The sequence below is a fragment of the Dama dama genome, chromosome 30, assembly GCF_033118175.1.
Source record: "Dama dama isolate Ldn47 chromosome 30, ASM3311817v1, whole genome shotgun sequence".
Lineage (NCBI taxonomy): Eukaryota > Metazoa > Chordata > Mammalia > Artiodactyla > Cervidae > Dama > Dama dama.
In genome coordinates, this window is record NC_083710.1 from 70,586,869 (window position 1) to 70,605,492 (window position 18,624).

At 39.0% G+C, this 18,624-nt stretch overlaps 1 protein-coding gene across 3 annotated transcripts in view; it reads right to left on the reverse strand.

Moving 5' to 3' along the window:
• Positions 1-407: 407 nt before the first annotated feature.
• Positions 408-18,624, reverse strand: part of LOC133049557 (ATP-binding cassette sub-family C member 4) — a 178,685-nt gene continuing 160,468 nt past the window's right edge. For all 3 annotated transcript variants that reach the window (XM_061133650.1, XM_061133649.1, XM_061133651.1), the window contains 4 exons: positions 14,093-14,265; positions 13,581-13,686; positions 8,833-8,967; positions 408-2,205 (listed from right to left, as the gene is read on the reverse strand). In XM_061133650.1, coding sequence (XP_060989633.1) covers positions 2,098-2,205; positions 8,833-8,967; positions 13,581-13,686; positions 14,093-14,265 — 522 coding nt within the window. In that variant the 3' untranslated portion in view covers positions 408-2,097. The remainder of the gene's footprint in view (positions 2,206-8,832; positions 8,968-13,580; positions 13,687-14,092; positions 14,266-18,624) is intronic.

The window sequence follows — 18,624 nt, forward strand, 5'->3', positions numbered from 1 at the left end:
TATGGAACACAAGAATCAGCATTTCTAATGAGTTCGCAGGTGATGCTGCTGCTGCTGGCCTAATGACCACACTTTGAGAACATATGTCCTGTAGGCGCTTTAAATGTAGCAGCAGTAGAGGTTTCTTGTTTGTCTGGGGCAAAAATCAAAACCCCCAAACTCCAACAATTTAATACTTATTTAATCCTGGGATGTAAGCTATGACTTTCCCTTAATGGAAGGGGTACAGCTGGGCTTACTTCAGTAGCAACGATTTAAATCAGTTGACACCCACCTCTCTACATAGAGCATCTGGTGTACCTTTAGCCAAGAAGAGTTGGGAATGGATTTCAAGGAAAATGGATCTCACATTAGCTTTCAATAGCAAGGACATGAGTCAGACCTCTAAAAATGAAAACACAGATCTCTGGAGATGAAAACATTTATTTCAACTAAATTTTGTTTCATTAAAAAATTCTATAATGCCATTAAAAAAGAAATAAAATGGAAATATTTAACTGCCTTTAAAGATTAAAAAAAAAAAAAAAAAAACCTGTAAAGGTCAAATAAACACATACATTTCAAATATTTCCACTGTTTTAACAAACCTCAATATTACCCTTGTTGGCATTCCAGTCTCCTGAAATAAGAACCATGACTACTACATAATTATTGGACTAAACATTAACTGTATTATTTCTAAATACAAACTACACTCAATGTATTTGGGTAGTTTGCTGAATATGTGGTTTTTAAGGCTTGATTCTATTCTTGATTCTATCTATTTCTCTCTGGTAAAGAGTCCAAATACCAGCTATCAGAAGGCGCATATATATACACATACACATATATATATATATATATATATATGTATATGTATATATATTAACATATGCAATTTGAGGGTGGTTACGCCTAATTGAGGTCATGAGACTACACTTAAAACCAGGGCTGTAACTTTAGTAACTTGAACTCAATACACCATAGCCACCACCACTAAGAAAAGCTAAGGACCTACAGCTCAAATCAAGTACTGCAGGCCGTAGAAGTATTGTGGTTTGTTGATCTACTGATCTGAAAGATCTAGACAAAGTGCAATTAGTGGTCAGAAGTAAACTAACCTGGGCAGGCTCATGAAAGTAAACCTTTCCTGATGCATCCTGAGAACATAGGGCATAAACACAGTCAATGTAGGCAACGGCTTTCTATTTTTCTCACAAAGTCAGGAGAACCCATGCATGTAATTTAGACAGGATTTCAATGACGGCTAAACCAAAAGGCTTATGTCAGCAGAGGATCAATCGTCATGAGAAATCCAGATGAAATCACCACTACATCATGGCCTTTTCGAAAATATCACCAGGCTGAATCTAAAACTGCAACAAGTATACCAAGTCACAGCCATGGACTCTAGAAGCTGATTAATGATCACTCACATGTCTATCATTATCAAATCCCCATAAAATGGCAATCTTCTGGAAGCATTCCTTTCTCTTCCACCTTCTTTTAGAAGATATAATGAAATACTGACCTTCATGTATTTTAACCATTTATCTTGGGGGGTGGGGAGGAGGGGCTCTCCTATGTAATGCCTCCTACTGTAATTTCAACTAAAGTGTATTTTTTGTTTTCCCTATTTTGTACTAGCTTAACCAGAGGTCTTTGGCGGGGAATAGTGGATCCTACTTATGTTAAAGAAAGTGGTAAGGCAAAATGGCAACTTCTAGAGTCTTCAAGTAAACAGAATCCCTGATATAACTGTAAAGGAATATGTAAGTTGGGGATAGTAAAAAATATCTATGACAACTTTGTCTTACACCTTAGAAAATGTGCTTTGGCTCTGAAGTCTCTTTAAGGCACGAAACCTGGTAGACAGCTTTTATTGATGGCCTGTACCTCTGATTTAGATAAGACAAAAATACTATTAACATATAAATAATAATAATGTTGTTAAGAGCCTGAAACCACTGGGTGAAGTTGCAGGAAAAAATCCAAATGGACGAACATATTCTATGTGTAAATATCTGCTACTGGTATAAAAATAAGTAAAATGTAGTTTACACAGTGCAAAAACTATTGGAAAGATGCCTCTGGAACAGACTTGATGTCATGGTAGAATCACAGTGCTGTCTCAAAAATTGTTAAGGCTGAGGGCTGTCCACTGGAAGCATTCATAACCACCTGGCCATTGTGAGTAATATCTGGATAATTCCTCTTGAAGTACACCTAAAAAAAAGGACAGGTATAAAAACATGTTTAAAAGTTTGCAAGTCCTCCTCCCTAAGGTAGTGCATTTCTCTGTTCACTTTTCATATGAAACAATCAATCATATCACTAGTGCAGACACAATATTAAAAACCAGGGATGTATTTATTCTATGGAGGAAGTAGCCCCCATTAAAACCCTCAGTGGAGCTGGGCTTAATGCCAAACAACCTGTAGATCCACTACAGTTCTGATCATTCTGATCCACAGATATGCTTTATCAGTACATTAAATTGATAAGCAAAAATCATCTTACTGACTCAAAGCTTGGGGATAAATTAAAAACAGGGTGACAAAGAGGCTGGGAAATCTAGCGTCTACACGAGGCTTTCTCATTTTCACACATAAAATGAGCACAATCGATTTGGATGTTAATATCAGGTTGTAATCCCTATATTTTATAAACTCTGATTGACAAGCATTGAAACGCTGGCATATATGTATGAAATATCCTGGCGTTTAATTTGTGCGGCAAAGCAGTTATAGGGGCTATAGAAATGTGATCTGTGGATAGTGGGTCCCAAGAATGAAAAGAGAATCAAAAGCTTTAACAATGACTCAACCAAGCAACTTCTCTAAAATGTAAGATGATACCAAATAATACGACAGTTCTTTGCCGGGCCTTTGAGTTCTTGAATTCTACCAATTTCTAGCTGAACTGGAAGAGATACAGGTTTTCTGATAAACGTATAATCAGAACACAAAGGAAATGAAATGCTGTCAAGTTTCTCTGTTCCACAATCATCGCTTTTTAGTAGCTGTATCGTATCTTGGTTCCTTGACGGATACACATAACAAAATGAAATAATGTCAAGACTTGTGAGCTCTTATCTACAAATGTGTTTAGGTGGAAAAGGGCTTCAAAAGTAATTTTTTTCCTCCAAGGAAGAATGTGAAAAGTTTTGTTTAAGTCTTTAAATCAGAAAATGTACCATCTATCCCAGGCTGACTTGTGTCACGTGCTGGGTTGCTTAGACACATGATTCTTACAAAACCCCACAAAGTCCATTTGTGGATGCTGTCAACAAAGTTATCACCAGAGATAGTGGGCTTCATATTTGAAACAGAAAAGCTCTGAGACACCTACCTACTTTCTTATTAGGTGTACTTTTACTCTTATTGCCTGCATACTTGCTAATCGCAAAACCACACTGCATATGAAATGCTGTATATTAAAATGTCACTTGAGGGGAAAAAGAAGAAATTCTCCAAGAATGCTTGGACCCCACTGGGTAAAATCTGAAGCTATTTCCATTATAATGTAAGCATCTAAAAGTAAGGGTCTTGGGGGAGCTAACTGCATTTCATCTTCTGCCTCAATTTTTTAAAAAACTGCCACACTTGAGTTGTTATGTATTTATGTACAATACTGTGAGTGAAACTGAAAGCAGCACTCCCTCAAAGGAAATTAATTTCGATTTCTAATGCTTGATATACCACCCCATCAACTGGTTCTTTTCTCCATACCACTTGTCAATGTCACTTTTTATTAAAAAATTTTATTATTAGCAATTTTTAACCAAAATGGTCTTCATTTCATGGTCTAAAATACTTGAAACTAAATGAAAACAAGCTTCCTGTGCACACAACCTCCTTGATTTGACCTTTCATCTCTTACCCTGGTGTAGCCCACACTTTGACAGTAGGAGAGAGAGAAGGCATCTTTTTCACAGGTCGGGTTATGAAGGGAGTTAGATAGCTGAACACTTGTTAGCAGAGTCCTTGTGGATGGGCTAAGCCTTGGATGCAGAAGCCCAGTCTCACCTCTCTTTCCTGGGACCACTGCTGACCCTGGAAAAATCATTTAAGCTCTCTCCGCATCGGATGCCTGATTTGTGAAATGAGACAACGACCTACCTCATATGAACTAATTGATGGCTACAAACTGAGGATGAAAACAGGGTGAGCTAAATGTTGGGTGTGATTATGATGGTGCTCAGAGACATGGTCGCTTAGCCCACGGAAAGTAGCAGCATCATCTGGTTTGAAGAATGAAACCAAAACATCTAGGAGTCCCTTGGTGAATCTTTTGATTTTATCAATACAGTAGGGCAGGCTTGCAGTTAATACACAGTTGAATCAATAAATATAGTAACCCAAGAGGAAGTAACCCAGGGCTTCCCTCATAGCTCAGCTGGTAAAGAATCCTCCTGCAATGCAGGAGGCCCTGGTTCAATTCCTGGGTCTTGAAGATCCCCTGGAGAAGGGAAAGGCTACCCACTCCAGTATTCTAGGGCCTCCCTAGTGGCTCAGATGGTAAAGAATCTGCCTGTAATGCAGGAGACCTGGGCTCGATTCCTGGGTTTTGAAGATCCCCTGGAGAAGGGAAAGGGTACCCACTCCAGTATTCTGGCCTGGAGAATTCCATGGGGTGATAAAGAGTCGGACAGGACTGAAAGACTTTCACTTTCAGGAGGCAGAAGGGTAATTAAAAGACTTAACACTTTCTAACCTGTGACTTTGAGAAGTTACTTAGGCCCTTCTGCCTCAATTTCTTGATCTGAGGAAAAACACTACCAGCTCAAAATGGTTTTAATGAAGATTAAAAATACACAATGCCAAAAAAAAAGTTCAAATTCAGGGCAAGAAAAATGTTAAGACCAGTGAGTGTTGGGTTTCTTGAGACTTTTCATGTCCTACTCGGGTTTGGTTAATTAGAGATCCTCCAATTTAGGTTGAAACAGTATTTCAACTCCAACTTACAAACAAAGCTATAAACTCTCCCATGCATGGCTAAAGGTCAGCAATGGATGGTTCATAAATGTAGAGTTATGAGTCAAGACTCTGTCCATTCATTCTCACTGAACTGCATGGCCCTCTAACTCCACGTCCTGGCAGGTGTATTATCAAAGTTATCTGGAGAATTACAGAGGATTTCTTCTTTTCATTTAACAGAATTTTGGATTTCCTCTCATCCTCTCAGAAGCCAGGACACTGGAGATTAAAAAGTGAGCCCAATATATGATGAAATCAGGAATGATTTGAAATCACAAATGGCAAAATATCTGAATGAATTGCCTTATGCAACTGGATCCAATGGGCTGCAGCCAGACAGACAGAAGGTACCTAAAGAGAGCAGATCTGAGAAATGATGTGAGAGCAGGTCTCCAACTACCTGGTGAATTCTAAGGTGCCAATGAGGAATCATAGAAACTCGCTGTCTGCCTAAAGCATGTCCTAGGTGAGGTCCTAGGACAAGAGAGATTCTGAAATACAATCAGCATTGTAGCTGCCCAACTCTACAGGTTAGGGAAAAGTTCAGGCTAAATAAATATGTACTCTCAGCTTTCTCTCTAGCACACACATGCTCACTATCTTAATCTGGCTCATGGGAAATGCTTCTATGTTTTTAACAGAGGGAATTCCCTTAAGTCTGAAATGATGCACTAGTCACAAGTATCCAGCAAATATATGGTCTTAAAATAACAGAATTAAAAAGTGAGCAGTAGGAATAATAAATAAAAGGTAATATAATTTGTAAAACAGAAAAAAAAGGAAAAGGAACAGGATAAGCACATGATGGATGAAAGAAATACTCACTGAACAGATAAATATTATGAAAAAAATAATATACTGAAAGAAAATGTAGTAGGATAATCAACCTGTAAACAACAGAGATCTGAGTACAATAAAACATGCAATAGTAACAAAAGATGAAACATGACAAAGTGAAAGGGAAGATAAAGTAGGGAATGGAAAATCGGGGCTCTGTAACAACCTAGAGGGGTGGGATGGGAAGGGAGGTGGGAGGGAGGCTCAAGAGGGAGAAGACCTATCTATGTATACCTATGGCTGATTCATGTTGATGTTTTGGAGAAACCAACACAGTACTGTAAAACAATTATCCTTCAATTAAAAATAAGTTTAGAAAAGAGAAAGCAAAAATAATAAGAAAAACCATAAATACTTTTTAGTCATTAAAAGAATGAGATAACTATACACATAGATAGTAATATTAAATGAAAAAAGGAATAGCTATCATCGTGCTTAAAAACAGGAAGGCCACATATGCACAAGTTCTTACTGGTACACAGAACAAGTCAACAGAATAGTCAAAAATGGTACTGGGGCTCGACCCTAGGGGAGGAGCCCTGTAATGACAGGAATGGCAAAGTGACTTTTTAATTTATGAAATGATTTTATAAATAAAATTTTAAAACCTATCATAAAACATAAGGTTTTTAAAACCTATATAAAACCTATTATAAAACATTATGTAAAATGTCCTCCAATTTTACATTAGATATATTATTTCTTTAAAAACTGATTATTAAAAATAAAATTTAATTATTTTCTGATGCTACTCAGAAGAACTGTGGGCACATTTTCTTATTGTTGGGAGGTAAGGGTTCAATATACATCCTTTTAAAAAGTGATCCCACTACTTTAAAGAACACTATATTTTCAAAGCGCTTAAGCATCTGCTCTCTCATCTGATCCCTGTAATAAGGGAAGAAGCCGGCAGGGTTGTAATCCCTGCTCTACACACAGGTGAGGACCTGAGGATCAGAGACCTTGGGGGACACAAGGCCACATGGCTGCTAAGTGCCAACTCCATCTGTTCAGACTGATCCAGGCTCCAAGATCTAGGATATGACGTTTCATAACTTTGGGTTGTATCTGGTGATAACATGAATAGACAAAATGAAATTTGTTACATACTGGGAACACAGAAACTTCAAAAAACAAAACGAGAAAAAGAAAAAACAAACCCTCAATCAGGTCTGCTTCATCAGAGAAGAAAATGAATGACAGGCAATAATCCTTTGTTATGTGATCAACTGGGTCCCCTCCAATTTTACATGTTGAAGTCCTAAATCCACCAGTTCCCCAAAATTTCATTTTATTTGGAGAAAGGGTCGTTAAAGGGGTGATTCAGTTATAATGAAGTCATACAGGCGTGTCCTAATCTAACAGACTGCAGTCCTTATAAGAGGAGATCAGGACACAGGCACACAGAGGGAAGACCATGTGAGGACAGAGAGAAGATGGCATCTCCAAACCAAGGAGAGAGACCTCAGGGGAAGTCACCCCTGCGACACCTTGCCCTCAGACTTCCAGCCCCCAGGGCTGGGAGGAAATAAGCTTCTGTTAAGTTGCCTATTCTGTGGTTCTCTCTATGGCAATCCTAGCAAACTAATGTGCCACTCAAGTTTATGTAGCTAATAGGTACTTTCTTTACTATTTCATGGATCATCTAAAAGGGTCAATCAGACAGTGATTCAGCTCGCCTGTACCAACATTTTCAGATGATCAACAACGAAGACAAAAAAAAAAACGTGACTTGGAAGAACCCTTTCGCAGATGTTGAGTTTTGTTTTCAAATGAATGAATTCTGTTAGAGCGAAAAGCTTGTTGACTCAGGCTAATCCTCCTGGTGTTAACAGCTCTGAAGTGTGCATTGATTTCTGATGCTTTTACATATTAAAAGTTGACAATCTGACAGCCTGTTCTCTTACGAGGACCAGGTATATGCAGAAATGATGTCAAGAAAATACTCAACTGGGATGGGAATCAGGATATGTATTTATGTCTTTCTGTAGAAAGTGAAAGTGGTAGTCACTCAGTCGTGTCCAACTCTTTTGGAACCCCATGGATTACAGCCTGCCAGGCTCCTTTGTCTATGGAATTCTCCAGGCAAGAAAACTGGAGTGGGTTAACAAGTCCTTCTCCAGGGGATCTTCCCAACCCAGGGATTGAACCTGGGTCTCCTGCACTGGGGGCAGATTCATTACCATTTGAGGCACCAGGGAAGTGGTGTCTTTCTATAAAGGTGACTGAAATCCAAGAGTAATGTTCTGCCATGCTATATGAACCCGGTATGATGGCCCCACCGTGGCTACCACGTAACAGGAGGAGCAGTGTTCTCAGATTTGACAGTGTTCTCAGTCTTCATTTCCAAGAGGATGAATGAGATAAAACAATGACAGAGAATTCAGTCCAGTGTGAAGGCATTGTGAATCCTGACTTATCCTGATGACAATTTCATCTTCTAGAAGGAAAAGGAAGCATGGGGTGGGGAGGTAGGGGGTGGGAGGGTGGCGGGGCAAATGGACCTAATTCTAAACACTGAAGAATCAGGAAGAAAGTGACATACCATGGAGGAGTTTCCCTTACAGATTAGAAAACAGAAGTGATCCACACATTTCCCTGGTAAATCTTTCTAGGCTGATAAATGACATTCCAATTTTTTCTCCTCCAACGCTCAAATTTCCAGGATATTCCTCAACAGCACTTGCATCACAAATGTGCTGAGCACCAATCAGAATGAATGTAAAGGGTCTGCAAAATGAGACTACTCTGTGTTCCCTGAGAATCTGAACCCAGAGTCCCAACGTGCGGCCAGTTCAATCAGAAATCTCACTTGTGTGCGCACATCCTGACCCCTGCCCCACCTCTGCTGTAGATTCTCAGCAGCCCTGTCTTCCACCTCAAAAGTATTCTTAAGACCTAGTCATGAAGCTTTGTCTCTGGAGGCTTGTAATTGAAAAGGGCACAGAGTGCTTGTTACCAGACCCCTGGTGCCAGAGCGTTTGAGGAGTGAACCATGGAGACGAACTTTAATTACAACTCCCCGCAGTGGGCTCACCTGTTTTGCTGTTTCAGTGAGGGCAGCGGCCTCAGCCTTGCCCAGTTGTTGCACCATCTTATAAAATAGGCTGTCTCTATTTTGCAGCAAAACATATGGCTCATCATATTCTTTCAGTCTCCCTGAATCCAAAACCTGTAGATCAGCAGAAAGAAAGCATTAGCACACAATGTTTTGCAGTAACGTATTATAATGCAGACAATATTTCGGAAAGGGGTAGGACAGGGAGAACAGAGAGTCTGTTTGGGTGGTAGGACTGGCTGGTGTTTAAATGGTTTGATTACCCTGTTTTACTAGGCAGACAAAGGCCTAACCCGACCTTTTATTATTATAATGTTAAAGGAAGAAAATGAAAGTTTCAGACTATGATTACTTGCACTCGGCATATTATATTCTGCCCCATGGGGTTGTTATCATTAGTAAGTGCTTTTAGCTCTCAGACTCTGAGCTTTGAAGGCTGTTTATACAGATACACAGAGTTGGAAAATTTCTTGATTCAAGAAAATCAAACTCAATCTAGCTACAAAGAAGGTTGATATCATATAAACTGATGGCAGTGACCTGACAGCAAATTAACTCCAAGTTGGTTTCACAGAATCCGAGCAACATTTGAGGCCAGAAAGTAAATGCTTCTGGAATTTCTTTAGGTTCCTGGAATATTTCAGGTGCTGACTTTGGCTGTAGCTTATTGCTCTGAGTGAAAGGCTGGCAAAAAGAGCTGCTATCTCAACAGCTTTAGCTGAACTGCTCAGAACAGAAACAAATCTCAAGAAATCCAATTTTCTCTTTGGATGAGACTAAAGAAGACTAAAGAAGCAATTAAGAAACTGAGCTCCAAATTCCAGCAATCGCTGCATGTACAGCACATGAGGACAACCCAATCCGAATTCCCAAGCATCTGAATTTGTTGTCGCAAATTATCTTTCCTTGCTTCTTGTTCTTTCTTCAGCTGCCTGCCTTTCAGGCATTTTATTGCTCATTAATATGTCCACTAATTAGAAACTGAAAGGTAGAGGAAGGGGCTCTTAACTCTGCCTTTCTGCTTATTAGTGGCTTTGCTTAATGGTTTCAGAGGGAAGGAAGAGTCTGAAGCCATTGGCCCAAATGACGTACCTAGGAAAACAGTTCTGATGTTAAGTGGTACTTAGTTCTTCATTTAGGTCATATTCAGAGTAAATGCATCTTCGGAGAATACGCCGAGACGCTAAGAAGGACACAGGTTGTTTTTCCACATCTAGGTATTGCAGTTAACTCTGTCCCAGGGTATTTTATTAAGTCTCATAAAGGCCATTTTCCTGTTAAACTTTTGTTTACTACTGGGAATCCCTGCTAAGAGCAAGCCTCACAAAAGAGTTCAAAAATAAATGAATCTGTTACATCTACATAATTATTAAAATGTCCTATAATTTGACATGCCAATTTATATGCCCTGAATGTGTAATTTTACTTAAGTATAGCATTATAGAGCATAACCATTCTTCCTGATGCTGAAGAAAAAAAATGCAATTTTAAAACATAGGTCTCTCTCATGCCAGAGACTAAGTATACATATCAAATTACTTCACACAATGAAGAGCTTCACATTCTTCAAAAGCCACAACTTTTAAAAATCACCACCTCTGAGTTGGTAGAAATGAGTTCTCTGACTATAAAAACTGTATATTTTTCAATGGAAATCAGTAATATTAATATTTTTCCAACTTTCTACTTTATTCAAATTTGAATGAATACTAAATCTTTCCACTTTCTTTCATATTGTCTAAAACCCATGATACGACTGAGAAAGTAGTTCTCAGCACTGATCAATATCTAAAAAATGAAAAGGCAGAAAAAAAGCAATGCAAAAAGCAGTAGGATTAATAATATAAAAGGCAGAAAGATCTATTTGACCCTTAAAAGTATTAGCAATGTAATGATCGTGCATAAGGGTAGTTTTTTTTTTTGTTTTTTTTTTTTTGTGGGCGGTGACAAATTCAAGTGGACATGCAACAGTAGTTCCTGGTTTTCAGTTACCAGGAAAACCTTACTAAAACAAGGTTTGAATTGATGAAGAAAAGCGAAGAATATAAAAACCATAAGATTGCCTACAAACAGAAAAGGTGGGATCTGAGTTTCTTGGCTCTTGTTTTTGGTCCTTCATCATAGATTTCCAAAAAATTCTCTTAACTGCAGACACTGAAAATATTGAACATGGGCAACAATACTGTTTCATATGCCAACTTTGCTTCTGTTACCAGGGGGAATCTGGGGTGATATGAAGACTGGAGTGTGCAAGGACTGGAGGGAAAAGCTGTGCTACTGGCTGAAGACAAAACAGGTCACAAGCAACCAGCTAATCCTAAACAGTACAGGAAAGAGCCTGTAGAGAGCCTGTAGAGAGAGTGCTGAGTCTTAGAAGAAAGAGGATTTCTCATTTCTCTCTCTTGCTCCATGTTTTTTGACAACAGAGAAACAGAGAAAGTAAGGAAGATTACATTAGCTGTCATTATGACTCCATCATGTTTAATAAACTTAAAATTGAGAGAACATCTTTGTAAAACAGAATTCTTAGCCTAACACATTAATGGTGCTTAATGAACCAAAACTGGGTAAATCCCTTTGGAGAGTCAACACATAAACAAAGCTATTAATTAGGTCACAGCTGTTTCCCAACAAGCCTTCTGCTTGATGTACTTACGTAAAGTAAACAAAACCATATCCATTGGTCTTTGTGCAGAAGTATTCACCAGTGCAACAAAATGTGATTATCACACCGTAAGCGCTTGTAATTACATGACTTTACAGTGACAACACTGTTGGCTCTGCCCTTCGTCAGCATCTGTCGCTTCCCCAGCCCCTCCCCGGCCGCGGCTGGCCGCCCGCCGCCCGCTCTCTGGAGCACTGGGCTTTGTAGCAGATTGACTTGTCTTTGTGTCCACATTAAAGCTTTAGGAACACTTCCTGGAAAAATTTCCAGAAAGTATTTAGAAAATACTTTCTGGAAAGGAATACTTTATGCAAAGGATACAGGCGGGGGCATCCCTCAGAGAATTATGGGGTTCATTTCTAGAACACCATGAAGATGTGAGTATCATGATAAAATGAGGCACTCTAATATTCTGGTTTCCCAGGGTGGATAGAAGTTATGTTCACACTACACTGTAGCCTAGCAAGTCTGCAACAGCATTAAGTCTGCCTTAATTTAAAAATATTCTCATTGCCAAAAACCTGCTAACCATCATCGGGGCCTTCAGGAAGAGAGACTAATAACATCAAAGATCAGTGATCACAGATCACCATAACAAATATGATAGTGAAAAGTAGTGAATATGAAACAGTGCTGAAGAGTTACCAAAAGGTGACACAGAGACATGGAGAAATAAGCACATGCAATTGGAAAACTCGATAGACTATCTCGACTTAGGGTTACCACAGACCATCAATTTGTAAAAACTACATCTGCGAAGCACAGTTAAACAAAGTATGCCTATATTTCTAAATCACACAAGAAAAAAACTGTCTCAAAAATTAAAGCTTTGAGAAAGAACATTATTCATGGTGTTTCTTTTTTTGCCAAATTGAAAAGCTGACTGGTAATCAGAAGTTCTAGAACAAAACACAAGGTTTAAATCTGGGGTGAGTGGAGCACAGAGTACAATTCCCCACCTCTGAAGCTGCAGTATGCACATCTCTTAGGTTCCATGAGGTCTAATCCTGCCGAGTCAGCAACTGCAACCAGCTCAGACCAAGATGTAAACAAGTGGCCAAGTTTACATTTGCCCGTGGGACCTCCCCGTCACATCACTGATGACCCAACCAAGGAGCCCTAAGCTGAAGGTCACCCAACACAGGAGTGGGAAGGGGATTTCCACAGTGAAGGTCATGGTCAACCACAGGAAACAAGTCCAGTCATTGCAAAGGTGAGAGGCTTCAAAGAGAACCCTTGTGTTTCCCTTCTCCCTCCCTTCCCCATTCAGCCACATGCTCAGTCTCCACACCCAGACACCAGCATCGACGCCTTTCTCTTTCCTCAGATCCCCCGTTCAATCCATCACACAGTCCACTTGGCTCCATGTCCTTCTCGATCCCAAGTCCAACCATCTCATCATTTCCACTGCTACCTAAGCTACCAATTTTAGAAAGAGAGGACAAAATTATGAGAGCAATCAATGTCTAGAGGTCTAACCTAGATAGTTGCTAGCTAACACAATGAGCACAGTGTATCTTTTATTTATCCATGCCTCCAATTCCTATAAAATTTCCTAAATTAAATGCTTTTTGTTGAAATGCTTCCTTTTACTCACTAGGCTTTTTCTTCTCAAAGACTCCCCTCAGGAAATCTTGTGAATATTCCAAAAGCTGAGAAATTCTCCAACCTAACCTGACAACTTCTAGTCTGTCTAAATGAAAGGCTAATTTTATGATTAAGGGAATCTAAAAATCCAGGGAAAAAATCTGTGACACAGGGGAAATGATTGTGTTCTTGAACACTGAAATTTGAAGCCTTGCCTAGCATCTGAATTATTTTTCTGGTTTTTCATCTTAATGAAAAATAACAATTCAAACAAACTTTTAATATGAAAATGTGAAATTACTAGATATATTATTTAATAGCACCTTCTAAAAGTGCGGGTCCATACAGAGTTACTGTCAAGAATAAGAGGAAAAACTAACTAACTGGACATTACTATCATGTTTTATATGGAAAGATACATTGAAAAATGGAACATAAATGGAAATAACTGAAATAACACAGAAGAGTGCCTTACCATTATCTTGTCGCTATCAATAATAGTATTCAATCTGTGTGCTATGGTTAGCACAGTGCAGTGGGCAAATTTCTCACGGATTTTTTTTTGTATTAACTCATCAGTTCTAGAAACAAAGAAGTTGAATTTATTATTCAGTAAAGACAGAAAGAGCAGACTTCAGAAAAAATTACCACATAATATTTTCATAAGACTTTTAAAAATCAATATTTTAAGACATAATCTTGCTCATCAAAAACTGAGTAGAAAAAAGTTTCTTTAAAAGACTTTACAAAACAATGTAAAACAGTCTTCCTTAGAAATTTCCTGAAACGATCAGGAGCTGGATTAGAAATCAAGCTCTCTTAGGATGCCTCATAATAACATTAACACATGTTTTGGTTTCTCTGTTTTCTAAAATTAATGTGATCAAGAGATAAATGTGGACAAAAGAGAGCATGTCTCAGCAACATTAATTTTTTTTCCATTTACCACATTTAAATTTCACATTTCAATTTCATGGGAAATTGTACCTTGGATCCACATTGGCCGTGGCTTCGTCAATAATCAATATCCGGTTTTTCCTGAGGATAGCCCTGGCAAGGCACACCAGTTGTCTCTGTCCAACACTAAAGTTTGATCCGGATTCTGCTAATTCAGTATCCATTTTACCAGGAAGATCTTCGATGGCTTCCTTCAATTGCACCTGTGGATACAGAAAGAAGAAGGGCATTTCCTAAAGGAACTACTACTAAAGGGGACAAGCTTCTTAGACATTAGTGCTCTGAGGTCATCAGGACTTCTTACACATCTTACGTGTACAGCCACGTGATGGGGAGAGCTCCTTCATATCAGCAAGGAAGACAGAAGAGTCAGTGAAGGACAGAAAGGTCTCAGTGACCCATCCCTGCCACAGGACACCTACTGGAAACCTCACCTAGGGATTAGTTCAGAAAGTCTCTCAGAAAATGAAGCTATTTCTCCCAGTGTGATCTAAACAGGATCTTTAGAGCTGACTCAAATTTCCCAAATTACATTCTGCAATGGGGTCAGTACTCAACAGAGAGAAAAACTTTTTTTAATTCCTGCAGGAAGTATGGTTCTCTGAAGACATAATCTTATGAAGAATTCATTTTGGAAGGTCTCAAAGTTAAAAAAAAAACTCAAACAAATGACTAACTGGACAGCTGTAACCCTTAAGCCTATTCAGGGGGTTTCTTTCCCAAGTTTCACACTATACTACTAGGCGACTCAAGGCTGTCTAACTTCAATCTCATGAAAGTTTCATAGTGAATGAAACCTTGTGAAACACAAGACACAACATAACATTTTATTTCCCCAGCCTATGGGAGTGGAGAGTGTTTAATCTATTGTTATAAGATTAATCAGTATTACAAAATTAAAAAGAAAAAAAAAAAAAAAACTTTGACTGCCAAAGATAATCTGCTTTCAGAAACTAGAATTACTGGCAGGAAATTGTGGCACCTCAGAATCAAACTGCTCAGAGTACAAACCCATCTGTATAAATTGCAGATTTCAGAGCTTGGAAGAGGGACACTAAATGACAAAAGGTACAAATTCAAAACAACAATCTGAGCAACTGGTCACTGGGATTTGTACAACAACGACAAAAACATGATTTTTTTAAGGAAATAAGCCACACTTTTCTGAAATGAAGTGATCAAGCAATTATTCAGTAAGTATTTCTTAAGCGCTTACTTTTTAAAAGCAAAAGACTGAGGCTAGATCACATGAGGAATTAAGAACCTTTGTATGGTTTAGAAACCTAGAGAGAGTTTCTGCCATAAGTAGTTCAGAATCAATTTTAGAACTAGGGCAAATATACAAAATAATTAGTATTAAAATATACAAACCAGTAGCACTTTTAACAGTCAAAATCTTTTTCATGCAAGGGTAAGGAAATTCAAGGAAGTGGTGGAAAAATAGAAAATCCTCTAGAAATGAACCTATCCATATAAAAACTGAGCAAAAGCACCAGGCTTCTTCTGTTACCTATATTCACAATGCAGCATTAAAATGACATGACTGCCAAAAAATAATTATTATCACAATCCAAATGTGTAATTTACCATTCTGAAAAGAGTTTTCTGAAACTTTACAGCATTTTATTACCATGATTTCATTTATTTTTCAGTTAATAATGAAAAACGATTATTGCCTACACTGAGTAGATGTTACCTGAGAACAGAGGAATAAAATCAATGTTGCAGGGTTCAGTTCAGTCGCTCAGTCGTGTCTGACTCTTTGACCCCATGGACTGCAGCATGCCAGGCCTCCCTGTCCAGCACCAACTCCTGGAGTTTTCTCAAACTCATGTCCATTGAGTCGGTGATGCCATCCAACCATCTCATCCTCTGTCGTCCCCTTCTCCTCCTGCCTTCAATCTTTCCCAGCATCAGAGTCTTTTCAAATGAGTCAGCTCTTCGTATCAGGTGACCAAAGTATTGGAGTTTCAGCTTCAGCATCAGTCCTTCCAATGAACACTCAGAACTGATCTCCTTTAGGATGAACTGGCTGGATCTCCGTGCAGTCCAAGGGACTCTCAAGAGTCTTCTCCAACATCACAGTTCAAAAGCATCAATTCTTCGGCGCTCAGCTATCTTTATAGTCCAACTGTCACATCCATACATGACTACTGGAAAACCCATAGCCTTGACTAGATGGACCTTTGTTGGCAAAGTAATGTCTCTGCTTTTAAATATGCTATCTAGGTTGGTCATAAATTTTCTTCCAAGGAGTAAGTCTCTTTTATGACCGCAGTCACCAACTGCAGTGATTTTGGAGCCCCCAAAAGTAAAACTGTTTCCACTGTTTCCCCATCTATTTGCCAGGAAGTGATGGGACCGGATGCCATGATCTTAGTTTTCTGAATGTTGAGCTTTATTTAAGCCAACTTTTTCACTCGCCTTTCATCAAGAGGCTCTTTAGTTCTTCTTCACTTTCTGTCATAAGGGTGGTGTCATCTGCATATCTGAGGTTATTGATATTTCTCCCAGCAATCTTGATTCCAGCTTGTGCTTCTTCCATGTGTCATCTGCATATCTGAGGTTATTGATACTTCTCCCAGCAATCTTGATTCCAGCTTGTGCTTCTTCCATGTGTTTCCCATGATGTACTCTGCATATAAGTTAAATAAGCAGGGTGACAATATACAGCCTTGATGTACTTCTTTTCCTATTTGGAACCAGTCTGTGTTCCATGTCCAGTTCTAACTGTTGTTTCTTGATCTGCATACAGGTTTCTGAAGAGGCAGGTAAGGTGGTCTGGTATTCTCATCTCCTTCAGAATTTTCCAGAGTCTGTTGTGATCCACATAGTCAACGGCTTTGGCATAGTCAGTAAAACACAAATAGATGTTTTTCTGGAACTCTTGCTTTTTTGATGATGTAGCAGATGTTAGCAATTTGATCTCTGGTTCCTCTGTCTTTTCTAAAACCAGCTTGAACATCTGGAAGTTCACGGTTCACGTATTGCTGAAGCCTGGCTTGGAGAATTTTGAGCATTACTTTACTAGTGTATGAGATGAGTGCAATTGTACAGTAGTTTCAGCATTCTTTGGCACTGCCTTTCTTTGGGATTGGAATGAAAACTGACCTTTTCCAGTCCTGTGGCCACTGCTGAGTTTTCCAAATTTGCTGGCATATTGAGTGCAGCACTTTCACAGCATCATCTTTCAGGACTTGAAATAGGTCAACTGGAATTCTATCACCTACAGTAGCTTTGTTCATTGTGATGCTTCCTAAGGCTCACTTCACATTCCAGGATGTCTGGCTCTAGGTGAGTGATCGCACCATCGTGATTATCTGGGTCGTGAAGGTCTTTTTTGTACAGTTCCTCTGTGTATTCTTGCCCCCTCTTCTTAATATCTTCTGCTTCTGTTAGGTCCATACCATTTCCGTCCTTTATTAAGCCCATCTTTGCATGAAATGTTCCCTTGAACATTTCTTGAAGAGATCTCTAGTCTTTCTTATTCTATTCCTTTCCTCTATTTCTTTGCACTGATCACTGAGGAAGGCTTTCTTATCTCTCCTTGCTATTTTCTGGAACTCTGCGTTCAAATGGCTATATCTTTCTTTTTCTCCTTTGCTTTTTGCTTCTCTTCTTTTCTCAGCTATTTGTAAGGCCTCCTCAGACAGATATTTTGCCTTTTTACATTCCTTTTCCTTGGGGATGGTGTTGATCCCTGTCTCCTGTACAATGTCGCGAACCTCCGTCCAGAGTTCATCACACAGTCTGTCTATCAGATCTAGTCCCTTAAATCTAGTTCTCACTTCCACTGTATAATCGTAAGGGATTTGATTTAGGTCATACCTGAGTGGTCTAGTGGTTTTCCCTACTTTCTTCAATTTCATTCTGAATTTGGCAATAAGGTGTTCATGATCTAAGTCACAGTCAGCTCCTGGTCTTGTTTCTGCTGACTGTATAGGCTTTTCCACCTCTGGCTGCAAAGAATATAATCAATCTGATTTCAGTGTTGGCCATCTGGTGATGTCCATGTGTAGAGTCTTCTCTTGTGTTGTTGGAGGAGGGTGTTTGCTATGACCAGTGCGTTCTATTGGCAAAACTCTATTAGCCTTTGCCCTACTTCATTCTGTCCTCCAAGGCCAAATTTGCCTGTTACTCCAGGTGTTTCTTGACTTCCTACTTTTGCATTCCAGGCTCCTATAAAGAAAAGGACATCTTTTTTGGGTGTTAGTTCTAGAAGACCTTGTAGGTCTTCATAGAACTGTTCAACTTCAGCTTCTTCCGCATCACTGGCTGGGGCATAGACTTGGATATTACTGTGATATTGAATGGTTTGCATTGGAGACAAACAGAGATCATTCTGTCGTTTTTGACATTCATCCAACTACTGCATTTCAAACTCTTTGGTTGACTATGATGGCTACTCCATTTCTTCTAAGGGATTCTTGCCCACAGTAGTAGATATAAAGGTCATCTGAGTTAAATTCACCCATTCCAGTCCATCTTAGTTCGCTGATTCCTAAAATGTTGACGTTCACTCTTGCCATCTCCTGTTTGACCACTTCCAATTTATCTTGATT